Genomic DNA, 17,970 nt, shown 5'->3' on the forward strand with positions numbered 1-17,970 from the left:
CAACCTCCCTACTGCATACCCCAGCCTTTTACAGCTTCGTGGCAGGAGAAGACACAGCTAGGCCTGGATTTTATAAAACAAATTTATTCACATTTTAGAAAAACTAGTTCAAGGACATGGAATAGCCTTTTTATAAGACCAAGAACAGAGGCCGGAGGGAGGAGCCGGGGCAGGAAAGTGTGGGGCATGGGGCCATGTCTCCCACTTTGCATGGGGGTAGGTCAAATAAATTAAAGGAAGGGTGGCCAGAGGGAGAGGGTATCCGGGCAACCAGAGCAGGACTTGGAGCTGGCTGGAAGACAGTTGACACCTGCAAGAACTGGAGAGAGAATGCAGCGTGGACTGAGGACAAGCCCTAAGTGCAGCTCCCTCTCGGCCCTCGCCCCACTAACAGGATCCTACAGAACCATGCTGGTTGCTCCTCCTCCAGGTGGGGCCCAGGAGGAAGCCACTCATCAGTTTGGGGAAGCCTAAAGAAGACAGGGCTAAGGTTTCTTCCCCTCACCTGTGGAGCAAGGAATCACCGTTTTCGGAGCCTCTTCATGAAGCAGCAGGTGATGGTGGCAAGAATGGTGGCGCCAGTGACTAGGGCCACTCCTGTACCCACCAAAAGGGGCACAAATAGGGTGTCCAGAGCTGGGTGAGAGAGGATGGCTGTGTTCAGGGGGAGTGCCATTGTTCCCCACCCTCCGTCACACTCTCGCCTTCAGGTTCTCTGAACTCACCCCCTACATGCACAGAGAGCCCTCCCTGCTCCCTGCCTGCCCTCTGCCATGGCACAGATGGGCACACAGGGGCTCTTCATGCGAAGTGATAGCAGCAGGAGGTCGGGAAGATGGAAAGGGAAGAACAGGACAAGGGCTGGGAGGAAGCAGAGGTATGGCAGGTGGAGGGAGGGGAGTCACTCACCATGCATGTAGGGGTAGACTGTGACGGGCCCCGAGCGGGCACTGCCTGCCTGGTACCAGCTGTAGTCAGCATGCTGCACCCAGGCGCTGGGGGCGCAGTGGTACACACCTTCGTCCTCAGGCCCCAAGCTGTGCAGCCTCAGTCGATGGCTTCGGGGACCCACCAGCTCCACGCTGACAGGGCCTCCACCTGGCCGGACCCCCAGCTCTGCCACACCATCCTGGTCCACACCGCCTACCAGCTGGGCAGGGCCAGAGCTCAGCTCCCCCTCCTCTAGTCGCTCCACCCACCAGCTGGCAGCCAGCCGCAGCCCTGGGGGGCCGCCACGCACAGAGATGTTGCACAACAGGGATGCAGTCTCCCCACGGTACACCGTGCCCCCTGCTAGCCATGCCACAGCCTCCAGTGCCACTCCTGCAAAATGAAGGACCTGGGATCAGAGAGCGAAGAGTCAGGATTTATGGTGTCAGGGTTAGTGTTGAAGCAAGTATCCAGAAAACTCAGGTTATTCCCACAATCCTGATGGAAGAGTGAGACTGAAGAATGGCAACAGCTAATGAACTGGGATAGGGGCACAGAAATAGAAGGAAAGGGTCCTAGAAGCCCCAAACCCTGCTGAGAACACAACCCCATCTCACCTTCCTCCCGTACATGCACAGGAAGAGGCCGGGAGCGGGCACTGGCTGCTTCTCGAAGCCGCGTCCCAGACCCTCGAACGTAGGCTTTGGCAAGACAGCGATAGGTACCAGCATCCCCAGGCCTGGCAGCCTCTAGCCGTAGACGGTAGGTTCTAGATGCCACCTTCTCCATGGCAATGTGCCGGCCCTCATAGCCAGGGCCCAAGCTGCCCACGCCTTCTGTGTCCAGCTGGGCTACCAGGCGGCCAGGCCCGGGTGCCCCTGCAGGGGCCATCTCCCAGCCCACAGAGTATGCAGCATGAGGGCCTGGTGGGGGCAGTGCCCCTGACACATTGCACAGCAGTTCCAAAGGTTCCCCTGGGCCAATCCGACGTTCACCAGGCCCCACTGTCACTGCCAACTGGCTAGCTGAAACATGTGAGGAAGAAGGGCGTCTCAGAGGTGGGGACCCAAAGGCACCTGATTCCCTACCTGTAATTCTTTCCTGGATAGCAACAATTTGCAGGCCTCCTGTCCGCCCTTCACTTGGTGTGACCATCTCCCCTGCCCAGAGGCCTGAATCCTGCCTTTCACCCATGGCCCTTCTATCTCCATGCCCAATTTCCAAGTAAAGAAAATCTGTCATGGGTAGAGAGGAGAGCAGTGCCAACAGTGGGGCTCACCCTATGCAAGACAAAGAACTCATCTATGCAAGATGAGTTCCCTGGAGTCAGGCAACGATAATCTACTAACTCTGGGACCCCACTGAGACACCCCCTTCTGTGGCAAGACGTGTGGCACTCACATAGTGTCTGCACATCCACATGGGCCAGGACAGCCCTTTTCTCTGCAATCTGTGCCCAACTGCCATCAGGATCCTGAATCCACTCAGCAGCAGTACAGTGATAGGTGCCTGCATCTCCGGCCTGGGCGCCCCCGACCACCATGCGGTACCGATCAGCCCCTTCCTTGCCAAGCCGCAATTCCCCTGCAGCTAGCCGCTCAGCATAGGGGGGTCCAGCCTCCACAGCCAAGTTAGACCGGAGTCCCACCACTTCCTGCAGAGTGGCTCGACCCACTGGAGCCTCAGGTACAGCTCGTCCAAAGGACACAGCCAAGTGTGTGTGCTTCTCTGTGTTTGTCCGTGCCAGGCAGCCCAGGGCCAGCTCCTGCCCCTCGTGCACCGACAGGCGTGGTGGTGAGGTCGGGGCTTGACGGCCTCGTGGCCCTGGGGGAGCAGCAGACACCTGCAGCATATCTGGAAGAACTGGAGAGGACAGCTGGCATGAGGGAAGGCTGGGAGCTGGCTTGTTACTATTTCCTGTGTACAATCCATCCCCTGAACTGCCTGAGCTCCAAAAGGCAAAGATTGCATGTTATATTATTTCTTTTGTAACTCAGTGGTGCCAAACACAGTGCTGGGCACACCAAGGCGCTCAATAAATACTTGTCGAATTTCCCAGAATCAGCCCATTGCCTCTCCCTGTTGTGTTAAAGACTGGCACCTATTTGAAATACTTGGAAAACTAGCCCTGTTTTCCTTCTCAGAGGACAAACTTAAGAGCGTAAGAATATCCCATGGCATAATTCCTACCCATCTATACTTTTCCCTCCCCACATCTGGGTCCTGGACTCTCTAGGAATAGAGTATTCAATCCATCACACTTCCCCATCCAATCCAAGAGTGGGACTAGATAGTGAAGGACACTTACTCTTCTCCCAAAAAGTAGTCTGATAGAAGAAAAGCAACGGACTGCGAAAAAAGAGATCTACGTTTGGTCCCACAACAGCCAATGACTCATTGGGTGACTCTGAGGTCATACTTTGGTCCTCAAGTTCCTCAAATGCAAAACCTGAGGGTGGATATGGCCCATCCCATCCCAGTGCCCAGTACCTCTCAGTTCCACTTTGCCACTGTAGCTGCCCAGGTATTGGGCATCTGTGGAGGGAGTGTAACACTCGTAAATGCCAGCATCCTGGGCCTGCAGGCGGGCAATCTTGAGTACCACGGCATCACCCTGTAGACGCTGCACCTGCACTTCACCAGCCGCCACACGGGGCCCAAACACAGCATAGGAGAACCGTGTATCCCTCGTGCTGATGATGCCCAGTGCGGCCTCTGGGGCCTCAGGCCTGTACAGGAACCACTCAAAGTCCTGCTGGGCAGGGCCCTCGTAGCCACTCACATTGCAGGAGATGGAGACAGCTGTGCCAGCCACTCGGTACAGGGGCCCCATGGGGACCAGCACCTCCCGGGCACAACACACGACTCCTGTAGGGAAAGGCAGAGGAGTAGGAGGTATCTAGGTCCCCATTCCATGTCCAAGACCACCAGCACCATTCTTGACCCTGACTGTGAAAGGAAGGGAAACCCAGAGAAGGTTGGTACACAGAGGGCCAGCCTCTGATCAAGAACAGGGAAGGGATGCTGGGTCTCAAGAAAGTGACATAGGCCCAGGTTTGCCTTAGAACTCAAATACATCCCATTTCTGGCTGGCCAGAAACAGAGCATCTATAAGCATCTGATTCCCTGACTTTACCTGTTTCATTTCCATGTAGACCTTACCTCTCCTACCCCATTCCCCACTTCCATGTCTGCTTCTACTTTTTTAGGACTTGGTCAGGGGAGCCTTCTGATTCAGGAATCCCAAGACCTCCTTTGCTGGAGGGGATCCAAAAAATATTGCTCAAGGGCTTATTAGCTATGTCACCTAGGCCAGACAATGGAGCCAGTGGCCCTCTCTGGACAGGGCACAGACCCAGTCAGTTCTCATCACACAATGCCCTCCCCACTCCAGCTGTGCCATGAGCTCACTGCTTCTCCTACCCCACAGAGTTGCCAAGGCAGCTGGGGCTTTTGCTGCAAGAACCAGGCTCTGCCCTGCCTGGGGCAGAAGATTCCCTCCCCCAGTGCCTGCCAATCTTCTGGCTAGCCCAGCTGATGTACACTGCACCTCCCCCCCCAACTCCCTAACAAAGCCTTCATTTGCATATGATATGCATCATTTACATATAGCTCCTTTTTTTGGAAGGCCCTAAGCCCCCAGCAGCCCATTTTTTCTCCTCTACACCAGACTCCATCCAGTCCCAGGAGATAACTTAGACAGCCTTGGATCACTCAACTGCTTCCTTCTCTCCCTTCACCTTTCCACAGCTCCTATCAGATAAGATCACAGAACCCCAGGATGTAAGGAGGCTGCTTTGCTCCCAGCTTACAGATGAGAAAAGTAAGGCAGGAGAAATACAGTGTTTTGATCAATATCCTACTATCCCGGAAAGTCCTCTGCAGAGGGACAAAACCAGGGAGAAAGATGAGGAGACTCCAAGGGGAGGCTCCCAAAGGGACCTTACCAACCACAGTCATTTCCAGGCTTCCCAGGGGTATTCTAGAGCCTTTCTGCTGGGATTGTAGAAAAATACCCAGGGGTCAGCTCCACCCTCCAGCTCTAGGCCCCTTTCTTCTCCCTCAGGCTGAGTCACGGGGAGAACACATGGTCAGTAGTTAGATAGGCCACAAGCTAGCAGGAGGTGGCTTTCGGGCCCATCCTCATCCCCAGTGGTTTGGTCTGGAACCAGTCCCTTCCTCTTCCAGGCTTCAATTTCTGCACTAAAAGAGAACTGAGAGCTTCTACCTCTGACAGCCAGCTAGCAGCTAGTGAGGGTGTGACTCAGGAGGACCCAGCTCCAGGCACATTTCATAATCAGGGTGAAGGCAAGGTAGTCAAGCAGATATCTTCCCAGGTTGCCTTAGGGCAGATTGCTCAGGAGGCCCCCTCCCACCTTCCTGGCTCCACAGCTGCTGATGCTTGGAGATCCCCGTGGGAAAGTCACCCCCACAACCTTAGGAAATCAGCTGCTGCTCAGTTCCCTCTCCCAGCAAGGTCCTCTCCCCTGCACTAGCCAGAAAGCAGAGACCTGCTTTGGAGTCAGATCTGGGATCAAATCCTGGCCCCAACACTCACTAGATATGCTCTCTAGAGCAGGTTACTTCATTTTCATTTTCCTCATTTGTGGATGAATGTCAGCGTCACATGCAGTGGGCACTCAGATCCCAACAGACTCCTGTCTCTCTGCACCATCCCTGGGCTCCTCCCTGCTCCACGGAAAAGGAGCAAGCGCTAGGCAACCAATCCCCACAGCTCCTTCCTCTTTGTACATGGAACTGCCTCTCCACACCCCCACCCCCAGGGCCCCAAGGAGAGGTCTCACTCGGAATGTGAGGCCAAGGGACCTGCAACAGGGGAAGACTGCACTTGGCACCACTGTGCAGCTCAGGGCACCACAGGCCTCTGCCTGGACTACAGAAGCTCTGGAGTCCCACCCACCTCCCTTGCAGCACTCTTATTTCAAGGGCTTCGGTCTCCTTTTAAAATCTGTACAGGTAGTTTAACTATTTCCATGCCATACTCTTCCCAAGACAACCTCCTACAGGGAACCCTCCAGTTCAGGCCATTGTCACTATCCCAATGCATGGTTGGTTCCACATGAACCCACCCCAGAGACACTGGGAACTTGGAGATCTCAGGATCAGTCTCTCTGAACCTGGTGTCTCTTGAAGCAGGGAAACTGGGACTAAGGGGGGGGGGGTCTCACAACAGGCCAAAGTGCTGTGTGCCAGAGGGGAAGAAGGGCACCTAGGAACTCAACCAAGGGTGGAGATGGGGGCAAGGGAGGGAGCCTCAAATGATGAAGTGTATGGGGAGCAATTAGTGGAGACTTACTTCAAAGATGTGGGTAGAACCAGCCTCTGGGCCTCCAGCCAACTCTGGGGCAATTACGAAGACCGTCGGGCACTGCCCACACAGGGCAGGCACCCAAGGCCAGGCCTGGAGCTGAGTGTGAGACACAACTGAGTCGCACCATTTGGACACAACGACCCCAGCAACTGGGTGTGCAGGCTGAGAAGTAAGGCCTGCCTCAGAAGACCTGGCGGTGCCTCTGGCAGCACCTCCGTGGGTCCTCACTGTGCCCCCGGCTACGGAACTAGCCCTGGGGAGCCCCTTTTCCGCGTGACTGGTTCGGCGGGCTGCCGCAAAGGGAAGCTGGGCGCCAAGCCCGGGGAGACTGGAGACACACCTGACGGAGAAGGGGGGTTGCGAAGAGCTCCGAAATGCTGGGAAGGCGGGCCCGGATGGGCGCCGGGTGGCCGGCACCTGCCTTGCGGTGCCCAGGATAGGGCGGGGACCCAGCTTACCCAGCATTAGCAGTAGCAGCAGCGTCGGCTTGGGACCCGGGGCGCCCATCCTGCGCGGCCGGCTTTAAGGAGGCTCCGGGGGGCTGCGCGGGCTCTGGAGGGCTGGGGGTACAGGGGGCGCATGCCCAGGTGGGGGGCAGGAAGCGGAGCAGTGAGGCGTGGGTGCGCGGAGCCGAGCGCAGCAGGAGGCGCCAAGTCCCCTCCCTCCCCGCTTCCTCCCACCGCTTTCCCTCCAGCCCTAGGGAGCTCGGGAGACCGTTCCCGCCCCGCCCCAGCCTCGGCCCCGCCCACGCCTCGGCCCCGCCCACAGCTTGACCAGGCTGCGGCCCCGCCAGTCTCCAGCCCTAGCCCCGCCCCAAACAGGGCCCCGCCCATACCCCGCCCTACTGAGGCCCGGCCAGTCTCCAGCCCTGGCTCGGTCCCCACCTCAAGATCCGCCCTCCCTAATCCCCTGACTCGGCCGGACTCGGAATCGAGCGGTGGCTCCGCCCCAGGCCAGCGGCGGGCAGAATTGGCCACGCCTCGCCTCCGCTAATCTCCACCCACCCCCGCCGAGATCTCACCCCGCCGAGCACCTGTGATGCCGGGAGTCGGGTGCAAGCACTCAGAATCCAGTTAGGTTCTCTGAGCCGCTAGTCATCGCTGCAAACCCTGCTGATTTAAGTGGGGGTCAGAGGGACAAAGGAGCTCGGAACGCGAAGGGTTTGGGTCCAAGAGTGCTTCAGGGCCCGGAAGGTCATGGGAGACCTGTTTGCCAATCCCTCAGAGGGCAAAACCAAAGGAAAATGTGCTGGGCAAGTGGACCATCCAAGAGCCGTTTCTTACTGGCTGAGGGATCCTGCACCAGTTGCTTAACCTCATTCAACCACAAATTGAGCTGAAATTGTTGACATTCACTCAAGGGGTTACAGTGGTGATTAATTGAGGTAATGTACACAAGCTGGTTGGCACAGGGCAACTAACACGAAATGGGAGGGGTGTTTTGTTTTTGAATTAATATTTAAACTGCTTTCTAAGTAGTTTAATTTTAGTTTAGACCTAAAACTTAGGGGAATTAGCTGAAGAAGTTTCTATATTAAGTGAGAAGAGATGGACATAGCCCTGTGTTTGGAAGTGTGGGACCTGCCCTGGATATGGTGGAGGCATTCTACCTAGGTTCTTTGTCTTTCCCTGGACTCTGGAGCAGATGGAGAGTGAGGAGGGTCAGGAAGGGTGAAGCAGGTCTGCAAAGCCAAGGCTGTCAAAGTGGCCGTGGATTGTGACCCCAGAGCTTTTCCAGCACCCTTCACCCTCCACCACGCTACCTGTCTCTTCTCATCCCCCTCCACCCTTCTACTTAGGTGGCATCCTTTACAGACTAGAAAACTGAGGTCCAGAGGCAGGAAGTGGCACAGGCCAAACCATACCTGCCTTGACTGGTTTCTTGAGATCCATTTCTCTAAATCATCCACAGTCCGTGTTGAGCTGTGTGAAAATGAAAGGCCCAGGGAGGCATTTAGAGGAAAACCATTCTCTCCCTTTAGTTAGAAACTGAATGGATTTAATGCCTTCCTGATTATTATGGTTTGACAGATGTTAAGATACCATTATCATCATAATAGATTTATGGAATGCTTGCACAATAAGGGCAGTACTCAAAGGGGTATGATTTCTAGCCTTTACAGTCTGTTTTACAAGATGGTGTCGTTTAACAAAAGAGGAACCTGAGGCTCAGAAGGGTTAAAGTGTCTTGCCCAAGGCCACACAGCTTTCAAGTAATCAAGGCCTGACTTGAGCCCAGGCCTGCCTGTCCCCAAATCTTTCTATACTGCACTGTCTCTCCTTCCAAGCCTTTTTCTATCCTGTTACACTCATTCATACACCAAATCTGATTGGGGAGGCCCTGTGCTAAACAAGACAGTGCTTTGATAAACAAGGTCAAGGCCATCTTGGTCCCCTTCCCTCAGGGAAAGTAGCCATTGTGTTGCAGGGAACATACTGTAAACAAATAATAACCAAACCTCATTATGGGCATTATGAGGGAGTTCTTCAGGGATCTGAGATACTAGTCCTCCTCCCATGGCTTGGGGCTGGGAAGGAGCTGAGAGCAGGTAGGGATGGAGGACCAGAGGGCTTGAGGCAAAACTTCTTCCACATGCCCCTCCCGCAAATGTGGGTTCCAGAGGTGGCCAGCAGGGGGAGCCCACAGCCCAGGACTGGCTCGCCCCTCAGCTGCTTATGTAACTGGAAAAGCCGGGGGAGGAGAGGAAATGGCAGGCACGAGGCTCATCACACACGCAGACGCATGTACCCACCATAATGGAAAGGGGTTTTACGCAGAAAGGTGCTGCACATACACCCAACAGAGTGATGCACAAATACACGCACACTCTGCAAAAGAGGAATGTATCGTGTAGACTGGAGGGCATCTCTGTCCCCATCTGTCACATCCACAAGAAAACACAGGCTCACCTAGGCTGGTGCACTGGGGCAGGGGTGAGTGCAGGAAGGAGAAAATGAGGTTTAAGTGATCCTCAAGGCCAGACTAGGACATTCACGAGGAGGGAGTCTGGGATTACAGAGAGACACAGGTGCAGTAGTGACCGTGGGGACCCTGGCACCGGCTTGGCTGTGTTGTCACTATACCATCACCAGCTTCCCATCCCCCATACCCCCCCCACTACCAGATGTGGGCATATGTCAAACACCAGTCTTGTTTTACATATTAATTTAATTCATTTCACCTCCAAACTACATGGTACAAAGTTGGTACTGGGTTCTCATGAGTATTATTAACAACCATTAAAACCCATGTTCTCCCCTAAAACGGTTTATAATCTGGCCGAGATGTCACATACGGCAGTCACAACAGAGGAGTTATGTCCCTCAAAGAGGAGCACACCCAAAGACTGGACTGTTAAAAATATCCTGACCTGTGCCAGGTGTGTAACATGATCTCATTGAATCCTCAACAGAACTTTGTAAGGTTAGTGCTATTATTATTATTATCGCCGTGAGAAAACTGAGACATACAGAAGCTAAGGAACTTGTCCAAAGTTAATGGATTAGTTACTGTCCAAACTTGGATTTGAACCCAGGATTTTTTTAACCCCTGTTACATTGTTTCTTAAAGGCAAACATCACTAAAGAACAAATTTAAATCTGAGCCCAGCATTTGTAAGTACTTGCTATGGACACAGATATTACTGTGGAGACAAAATGACAAACATAACAGCCACTAACACACATGGAAATGATGGAGACACAGTAGGAATACTCAGCTCTCTCCTTCAAATGAGTACAAACCCAGCTTCTTGGGGAGCTAAGGATCCCACACAAGAATGTCCTGTTTGTGTGTGTTTATAAATCCTTGACCCATACTGCACTGAGAAACTGGATTTTCCCACCCTCCCAAAGAGAAAATTCTCACTGCCGAATTGCTGAGAGGCTCAAGCAAAGGGTCAGAGGTAAAGCAAAAACCTACACTCACCTGGACAACAAACCAGGGCAGAGATAAACACACAGACACTGGGCCCACCCCAACATAGTCATGGAACCACAAAGTCATCTCCCCCACCCCAACCCATACACACATCTGCACCACACCTTCTTCCCCCTTCCTCCCCAGAACCAAGATCTGCACCCCATGGTGGACCATGTGTGTGTGTGTGTGTGTGTGTGTTTTCTAAACCCTCCCCTTACCCTGGCTGAGCCCACACTCCTGCCCCAGTTCTCAAGGCCTATGCCAAGGGGGTGGCACAGTTGTTCAAGAATAGGGGAGTCACAATGCCACTGGGGCCTTGGCACAACCTAGCCCTGACCCCTGAGAGGACCCTGCCATTTCTGCACCCAGGACTAGTGCCAGCTGCCACCTACTCTGGAATACCATGCATGGATCCCTCTGAGCTGGAATCCCCTCCGACCTCCCTCCCCTGACAAGTTCTTTTGTTTCCCCAGGCCCATGGGGTGGGTGCCTGGGCTCCTTCCCCATTCTTGTCCTCTGTTCCCAGCCAGCAAGAGGGGACTGCTGGAGCAGAAGTGTCTGGAGGGAGCAGGGGGCTGAGGCAAGCCCCACTGTGTGATATCACTTCTTCCCCAACCTGAGCAGCTTGGTGGGGGTGGGCAAGTTGAGGGTGGCAATGGCAACAGTTTGGGTAGACAAAAGTCTAAGGGTGAGTATTGTAGATGAGCCTCAGGGGGCGACAGGTGGTTAGCACCAGGCGACTGCCCCTTGAGTCACCGAGGTTAAGCAAAAGGCAGATTTGGAGAATAGGTCATTCATAGGTTTGTCTAGACACAGCTCTGAGTGAAGAAAGAAGGAAGTGATAATAACTAACACTTACTGAAAGGCCGCTTTGTATTGGACACTGTCACCCACATTCTGCACACATTTACTCATTTAGTCTTCACATAAAACCCAGGTGGTAAGAACAACCCCAGGTGGTTATCGGTAATTTACAGATGGGAAATAGGTACAGACAAGTTACGTAATTCACCTTAAGTTCATACAGGGAGTGAATGGTAGCACCCAGGCAGGCACAGTGGCATATGTCTGTAATCCAGTAACTCAGGAGGCTGAGGCAGGAAGATGGCAAGTCCAAGAAGAGTCTTGGCAATTTAGCTAGACCTTGTCTCAAAATAAAGAATACGAAGGGGCTTAGGATGTAGCTCAGTGGGAGAGCACCCCTGAGTTTAATCTCCAGTACCTTGCCCCCAAAAAGGTAGCACCTAGATGCAAATGCAAACTGACTCCCAAACTCAAGTTTTCTGAAAATTCTTCCTTCTGCTTCCCTAACCTGCACACATTTATTTATATGTTCACATATGCGCATGTGCGTGTTCTCTCTCTCTCTCTCTCTCTCTCTCTCTCTCTCTCTCTCTCTATCTGGTGTCTATACAACCTTTTGAACTAACTATCTTTTCCCATTAATGTGCTCCAATTTCTAGCACATAGTGAGTGTTCAATAAATGTTTTGTTGAATTAATGAATCAATGAACAGTGTCAGAGACCCAGGACATGAGGAGACCATGAGGTCATGTGGTGGATTTGAGGGAGAAAGACTAGGAAAGATTTTATGCACACACACCTAGCCCTCCACCTTGGATAATGTTGAAGACTCACTTCCAACTCTGAGGCCTTTCAAACTCACCAGGTGGGGAAAGAGCAATGGAACCCAGCTTCCCAGGATGCTCTGAGGAGAAGGGGCTCCACTCTCCCCTCCAATCAGAACAGAAGGCAGTGGGGTGTGAGGAGAGCTCTGGGAAGATGGGAGACATGGTCACCCCAGACTTCTCAGCTAAGTTCAGTTCCTCCTGTGTTTTCAGCCTCCCTGGGGGCTGCAGGATCTTTCCTGGCCTCCCTGGGGGCTGCAGGCTCTTTCCTGGCCTCCCTGTGGCCAGCTCTTGCTTCCTCCACTTGTCCACCTGGGCCCTGCAGGAACCCGGCACCCCTGGGCTATTCTGGCTGAAGAGTGGACAATTCCCTTTTTGCCTCGTCCAACTGAAACAAGTGTGGAATTTTTCCAAAGCCTCTCTATTAGAAAAGTAAATGGAAAACAAAGCCAGAAATAAAGATTGCAAAACAAAGAAACAGATGGAACAGTGGGGGTGAGTGAGCCGGCCATGGGAGCGAGTGTGATCCCAGCGTCCTGATGCTAAGTGACTGACCCTCGCTCACTCCCCCCACCCCCACAGCACCCTGTCCTTGGCCCTTGCATCTCCCACTCTGTGTTGTAGTTAAGGAGGCTTGCTTCTGTCTGCCTCTCCGTCTTGGCGGTGAGCTTCTCAAGGCCACGGTTAACTCTCTTCTGCTCTGTCCCCATGCCTAGCCCAGTTGCCTGGCAAGGACTAGAATCTCCCCAGACATTTACAGAATGGCTGGCTGAGCCAGGGAGTGAGCAGGGAGTGGGGGACACGAGAGGGAATCTGGGTCTTTTTCTCTTTGGTGGCCATATGGCCTCCATAGTGGGCACCCCTCTTTCCCAAGTCCATCTTCACCGGCCACTTCCACCCACAGCTGAAAGTTTCTCCTTTCTCCTCTTTCAGAACCCAAACTCTCCATCCCTCAAGAAATAACCCAGGCCAGCTTCCTGGGCAGCCGAGGAAGGGCTGGGCTCTGTCCTCTGGGGAGGGAAGGTGTGGGAGATCGGATCCAGCTGAAAGAGAAATTGCAATCCAAAGGCCACAACATTGGAAATAGAGGGCAGAAAATAATGGCTAACATTCATCAAGCGTTGCAGTTCTCAACACAATTGGATGAGTTAGAGCTAGCAAAGAAATCGAAGCTCAGAGAAGCTAAAAACAAACAAATGTCCAATTAGTAGCCGGCCTAAGATTTCTTTTCTAGGCACTTCTAACTCCACAGCACAAGTTCTTAGCCATGTGACAAAGCTTCATCTTGCCTAATTCAAATCATCTTAGGAAGAAAGAGCGAGAGGGGGGAGGGGGTAACAAGGGTGTGGAGGTCCAATCAGCTGCAAGGCCAAGGTGATGGGGAATCCAGGACAGCAGGACTGACCTCTCAAGGTGCTGCAAATCGTCAAGGAGGACCCCAGTCCCAAAGTATTCCTGGGGAAAGGGGACAAGACAGAACAAATCTAAAAGTTAGGGGATAAGGTGTGTTACCCATCAGGAATTTAGGTGCAAGAAATAACGTCTCTTTGTACCCAGTGAAGATCTTAAAAAATCTGTGGAGCTGGGACTTCAGAACCAAGCAGCAAAACATTGCACAGAGCTGGGTTTCCCAGCTCTGTATCCTGGATCCCACTACTGGCTTTCTCTAGCCTTAGTTTCACTTAAGTTTTCATCATATTTAAAATGAGAATCATCGTAGTACTGAGTTCATCATTTTCTGAGGATTGCTGTTGAGGGAAATGATGAAAAAAGCTGGGGCTCAGGGGTAGAGTGGGATCCGTGACCAGGAGAGGAGACCCTTCTAAATGGGTCTTTCCATTTCCTGTGACCCCCTAGGGAGAGGGTAACCTAGACCCCCCTGCTTCCTACCACACCCTCCTCAACTCTTCACAATTTGATTTCTAAATTTGACCTACCATAGAAATGTTTTTGACCTTTGAAAGGTCAAAAAAAAAAGTGCCCAACTTTCATTTCTCCTTAGCATCTGAAATCTGAAACTGATAGGGTTTCTTTTTGCCCCTTAATCCTTTTTCTCTCTCAGCTGTCAGGTCCCATGGCTTCATCGAGTTCTCCCATCTCTCTGCCCCTCCATATTCCAGACCTTCTGTTCTACCCTAGGTGTTGCCCAGAGTTCTCTTCAAGACCTTTGACCTGTTGTCCTCTGGCTCCTCTACCTTGGCAAATCTCCTCCTGTTGAGTGGTCACCTCTGTGGAGGTGACTTCCGTGGCCAGTGCTCTCTCCCAAGCTCTGGTCTCCATTCCCATTACTCACTGGTCACCTTCTCTACCTGCCAGGGCTACCTCAAACTTAACAACCCAAAACACAACTTGTGGCTTCTCTCCTGAGTGACCTCCTCTCTTCTCTACCTTGTTTGAGTTGACTTTGCATCCCCAACTCCCTGACCCCCAGCTCCTTCCTCCTTTACCCTGATATCCAATCAGCTACCAAGTCCTAAAATCCTGTCTCCTTGAAGATCCTTCCCATTCACCCCTGTCTCCTCTCTGTCATCGTCCCATCTTGTCCTCCAGAGCTTTACCATCTATAGTCCCCACCTGTCCCACCCTTTCAGCCCCCCACACCCATGTATGCACACACTCATGTACACACACACACATACACAGCAATCAAACGAGCCTTCCTGGGCTACAGTTTGAATGAGATTACGCCCCTGCTCAGAAACTTTAAATGGTTCCATATTGTTTATAGCGATGTTTCTCAAACTTGCTTGATGGTAAAAATACAGACTCCCACTGCCCACCTCCACCCTCATGAATCAGAATCTCTGAGAGACGTGCCTGCTGTTTTATATTTTTAACAAGCATCCAGGTGACTCTTATCATCAGAGCCTTTTAGGAAACACAAGCGTTTAAAATGACAGGCGTTCAGGGCCCATGATTTGGCTCCAACATCCTCTTCCAGTATCTCCATGTTTCTCCTTTGGGCTCTGGGTACTGCGCCGTCTGCCTGTGCTCAGGCTGTTCCCTCTCCTTTTTCTCTCTGAGCCAGATCTCTGTCATGGCCTAACTAGAATGTCACCTCCTCCACGAAGACTTTCCTGAATCTTCCAACTAAGAGCCATCTTCTCCTTCTTGCCATCTTCCTGTGGATTAAAAACAGTGAGCAGCCAGCACCTGGCAGGGCCTTGGCTCACGGCTACTGGGGATTGATTGGCCCTCTTCCCTCCCCTCTATCTTCTGGTACACTCCTCCTGTCATCTTTGAAGTCAGGGATTTCTGCTCTTGTGCTCCTGGAGACAAGGACCCAGAGTGGATCCTTCTCTTCACAGCATGAAGATTAAATGTTCAGACTCTGGAATCAAACTGACTAGGTTTGAATCCCAGTCCCCCTTAGAACTACTTAGAATTTGTGTGTCTCTGCTTCCCCATCTGTTTTTATGAGGACCAAATTAAGCAATGCATGCTGTCTCCCTCCCTTCTGGAGGCTGGGAAATCTAAGACCAAGGTGCCAGCAGATCCCATATCTAGTGAGGGAGGGATCACTTCCTGGTTTACAGATGCCCCCCCCCCCTCTCTGCCATCACATGGCAGAGAGCAGAGAGGGAGCAAGCTGTCTCCTGTCCCTCTTCTTTTAAGGGCCTAAACCCATCATGGGGGCTGCACTCTCATCATCTAATTACCTGTCAAAGGCCCCACCTCCTGACACTCTCACATTAGGGGTTAAGGTTTCAACTGGGGGAGGTGGGGGGCAAGCATGTAGTGTCCTGGTCGACTCACCATTAGCTGTGATGAGCTAGAGATCTCGGTGGCAATCAGGCTCAGTGACTCTCAACCCTGCCTGCCCATTGAATCATCTGGGGAACCTTTGAAAAATGCTTAGGCTTGGGCCCTACCTCAGACAAACTGAAATAGGATCCCTAGGGGTGAGACCCAGGCATGGGGCACGAAGATGCTGCTACAGATGAGAATTCTTAGCTAGTCCAACTACCTCACTGAGTTAATGTGAGGTAAAGGATCCAGTCAAGCATACAAGGTACGTTTGTGGTGGAACAAGTCCTCATCAAAAGCCTCTGCCCACTGTCCCATCCAGTCCAGAGTGACTTCCAACGTGCCAGGGCTGGGTCTTTGCTCAGGACCAACCTGGGTCAGGCGAGGACCAACCTCAGCTGTATCAGACCATGGTGGGGACCCTAGAGAGGGCCAGGTGGGAAACAGAGACATGGAGCAGCCTTGTGCCTTCAGTGCTCCCTTGGATCCACCAAGATCTCTAGCTGACGGTTAGTTGACCAGGACACTCCAGTACCCAGAGCCCAGAGGAGAAACACGGAGATACTGGAAGAGGTTATTGGGGCCATATCATAGGCCTTGAAGGCCTGTCAAGCTTAAGGAAATGGGGAAAGGGAGTCCTCAAGAGCTAGGAGCTGACCCTGAGAAGACTGGCTCAGGGATGGGATGGAGGGATGTGGTGACCTAATGGAGGGATGTGGTGACCTAATGGAGGGATGTGGTGACCTAATGGCATGGGATCATGAACAAAAGAGCCATGAGAGTGGGAACCTTGCTTGCCTGGGTCGTAGTTGTCTCTCAAATACTCACGTAGAATATGGTGCACAGTAAGTGTCCAGCACGTAGACTGAATGTCTGAATGATGCAATAGCTGTCAGAAAGAGAATGTACTGTCGACGAAGTCTCACACACACACACACACACACACACACACACCCGGGAAGTGATGGGAACTTCCAGACAGGAGCACTAGAGCAGAAGGATCCTGGACTTTCAGAGAAACTGAGGTGCCGAGGAGGCCAAGCTCCCTGGAGTTCGAGGAAGAGTCCATTCTGTGGGAGGAGGGCCATGTCTTCGCGTGCCAGATGTTTGCAGGGCATCCTGTCCTAGTTGGGTGTCCAGAGGCCAAAGGGAACAGGCAGATAAACAGAGCTACATCCTGGGCTAAGTGGAAGGGGCTGGTAAGGGAGGAAAGAGGAGGCTGGGGACCAAGCCAGGCTGCCTCTTGATAGGCGGAGCAAGGAGGCGGGGTGCTCCGGGCCAGGGCCTGGGTCAGATCTCTGGCCAAAGCAAACCTTCCTCACGGGCTTAGGGGCCAGTTCCCTCCCTGCCCAGATGGAATCAAAGGCAAACAGGAACCCTGCAGGGCCCAGCTGTGACCCTTGCCCCCCATACTCAGCAAGACCCAATTAACCCGGTCCTCCTCCTGTGCCCTAACATCCTCTTATTTGGTATTTGCTCTGTGGATACCAGCCAAGAGCCCTTCTCCCCAGACCCCATCACCCCCCCCCCCCCCCCGTCATGGCATCTCCCTGTAAGAGACCAAGGCAGTGTTAGCTCAAGTCCTAAGTCCTTCTTGGATTCTATGCCAAGAGTTAAAGGGACAAGGCTCGTTTCCGTGGGCCACATGCAGGTAAACAGGGCAAGAGCACTGCGCCCTGGTCTCCTTCCCAGCAGGTCTCCAGGTAGTGGTTCTCACGCAGGTAACTTTGCTGCCTCCCTGAGCTGAGGAGACGGCAGCCGAGAACAGGATCGCGGCATCATCAGTGCTGGAAGAGGACCTTCAAGGTGTCCCAGTGCTGCTCCTTGTCACTCAGACAAAGACACCAAAGCCAGAGTGGAGCAGCCTCTTGTCCAAGCTTGCTCAGGTGACTCGTGGCCTCGCTGGGACCAACCTCAGCTGACCTGACTGTAAAAGATCATGGAGGGGGGACCCTAGAGAGGGGCAGGTGGGAAACAGAGACTCAGAGCAGCCTTGTACCTTCATGCCTGGGGAAAGAGGTTGACACCAAAGACTCTTTCCTTTTCCTCCCTTGCATTTCCACCTGCGTGTCTAGGTGGGAACACAACATGGAGCTCTCCAAACCCAGAAAGGAGTAAGGAATGGAGCAGAAATAGAGAGACTGAGGAAAATACTCCTGAGTGCTTTCTTCCCCTTCTGTTTTCTTCCCCAGCCCACCCTACCCGCAAGGATTGAACCCAGGGATGCTCTGCCACTTAGCTACATAGGCAGCCCTTTTTATTTTATTTTGAGACTATGTTTCACGAAGTTGCTGAGGCTGGCCTCCAACTTGCGATCCTCCTGCCCCAGCCCCCACAGTTGATGGGATTACAGGTGTGCACTACCATACCTGGCTTTTCCTCCTCTTTTCTAAATTCTAGGTAAAAGGCTTT

General features: G+C 52.8%; 1 protein-coding gene and 1 long non-coding RNA gene across 2 annotated transcripts; both read right to left on the reverse strand.

Moving 5' to 3' along the window:
- Nucleotides 1–68: 68 nt before the first annotated feature.
- Nucleotides 69–6,953, reverse strand: Igsf8 (immunoglobulin superfamily member 8). The gene is made up of 7 exons (XM_046429059.2): nt 6,721–6,953; nt 3,421–3,798; nt 2,332–2,793; nt 1,548–1,955; nt 910–1,323; nt 506–636; nt 69–319 (listed from the first exon to the last, which is right to left on the reverse strand). The coding sequence occupies exons 1-6, from the start codon at nt 6,767–6,769 to the stop codon at nt 521–523; spliced, it is 1,827 nt and encodes a 608-aa protein (XP_046285015.1). The 5' UTR covers nt 6,770–6,953; the 3' UTR covers nt 69–319; nt 506–520.
- A 7,560-nt stretch (nt 6,954–14,513) lies between these two features.
- On the reverse strand, nt 14,514–17,035 carry LOC124082585 (uncharacterized). The gene is made up of 2 exons (XR_006848440.1): nt 16,387–17,035; nt 14,514–14,933 (listed from the first exon to the last, which is right to left on the reverse strand). It is a non-coding gene; the product is annotated as an uncharacterized LOC124082585 (long non-coding RNA).
- Nucleotides 17,036–17,970: the final 935 nt, after the last annotated feature.

This window comes from Marmota monax, unplaced genomic scaffold, assembly GCF_021218885.2.
Source record: "Marmota monax isolate L192 unplaced genomic scaffold, Marmota_monax_Labrador192_F-V1.1 WCK01_AAM20220418_F8-fsc00145, whole genome shotgun sequence".
NCBI classification, from domain to species: Eukaryota; Metazoa; Chordata; class Mammalia; order Rodentia; family Sciuridae; genus Marmota; species Marmota monax.

Excerpts from the sequence above, each read along its gene's own strand:
- Igsf8 (XM_046429059.2), bottom strand. The coding sequence starts at position 6,769 with ATGGGCGCCCCGGGTCCCAAGCCGACGCTGCTGCTACTGCTAATGCTG. Across the intron at positions 1,956-2,331 it reads TGTGGATGTGCAGACACTAT|CTAGCCAGTTGGCAGTGACA; the intron begins GTGAGTGCCACA and ends CACATGTTTCAG. Across the intron at positions 1,324-1,547 it reads TGTGCATGTACGGGAGGAAG|GAGTGGCACTGGAGGCTGTG; the intron begins GTGAGATGGGGT and ends TTCATTTTGCAG.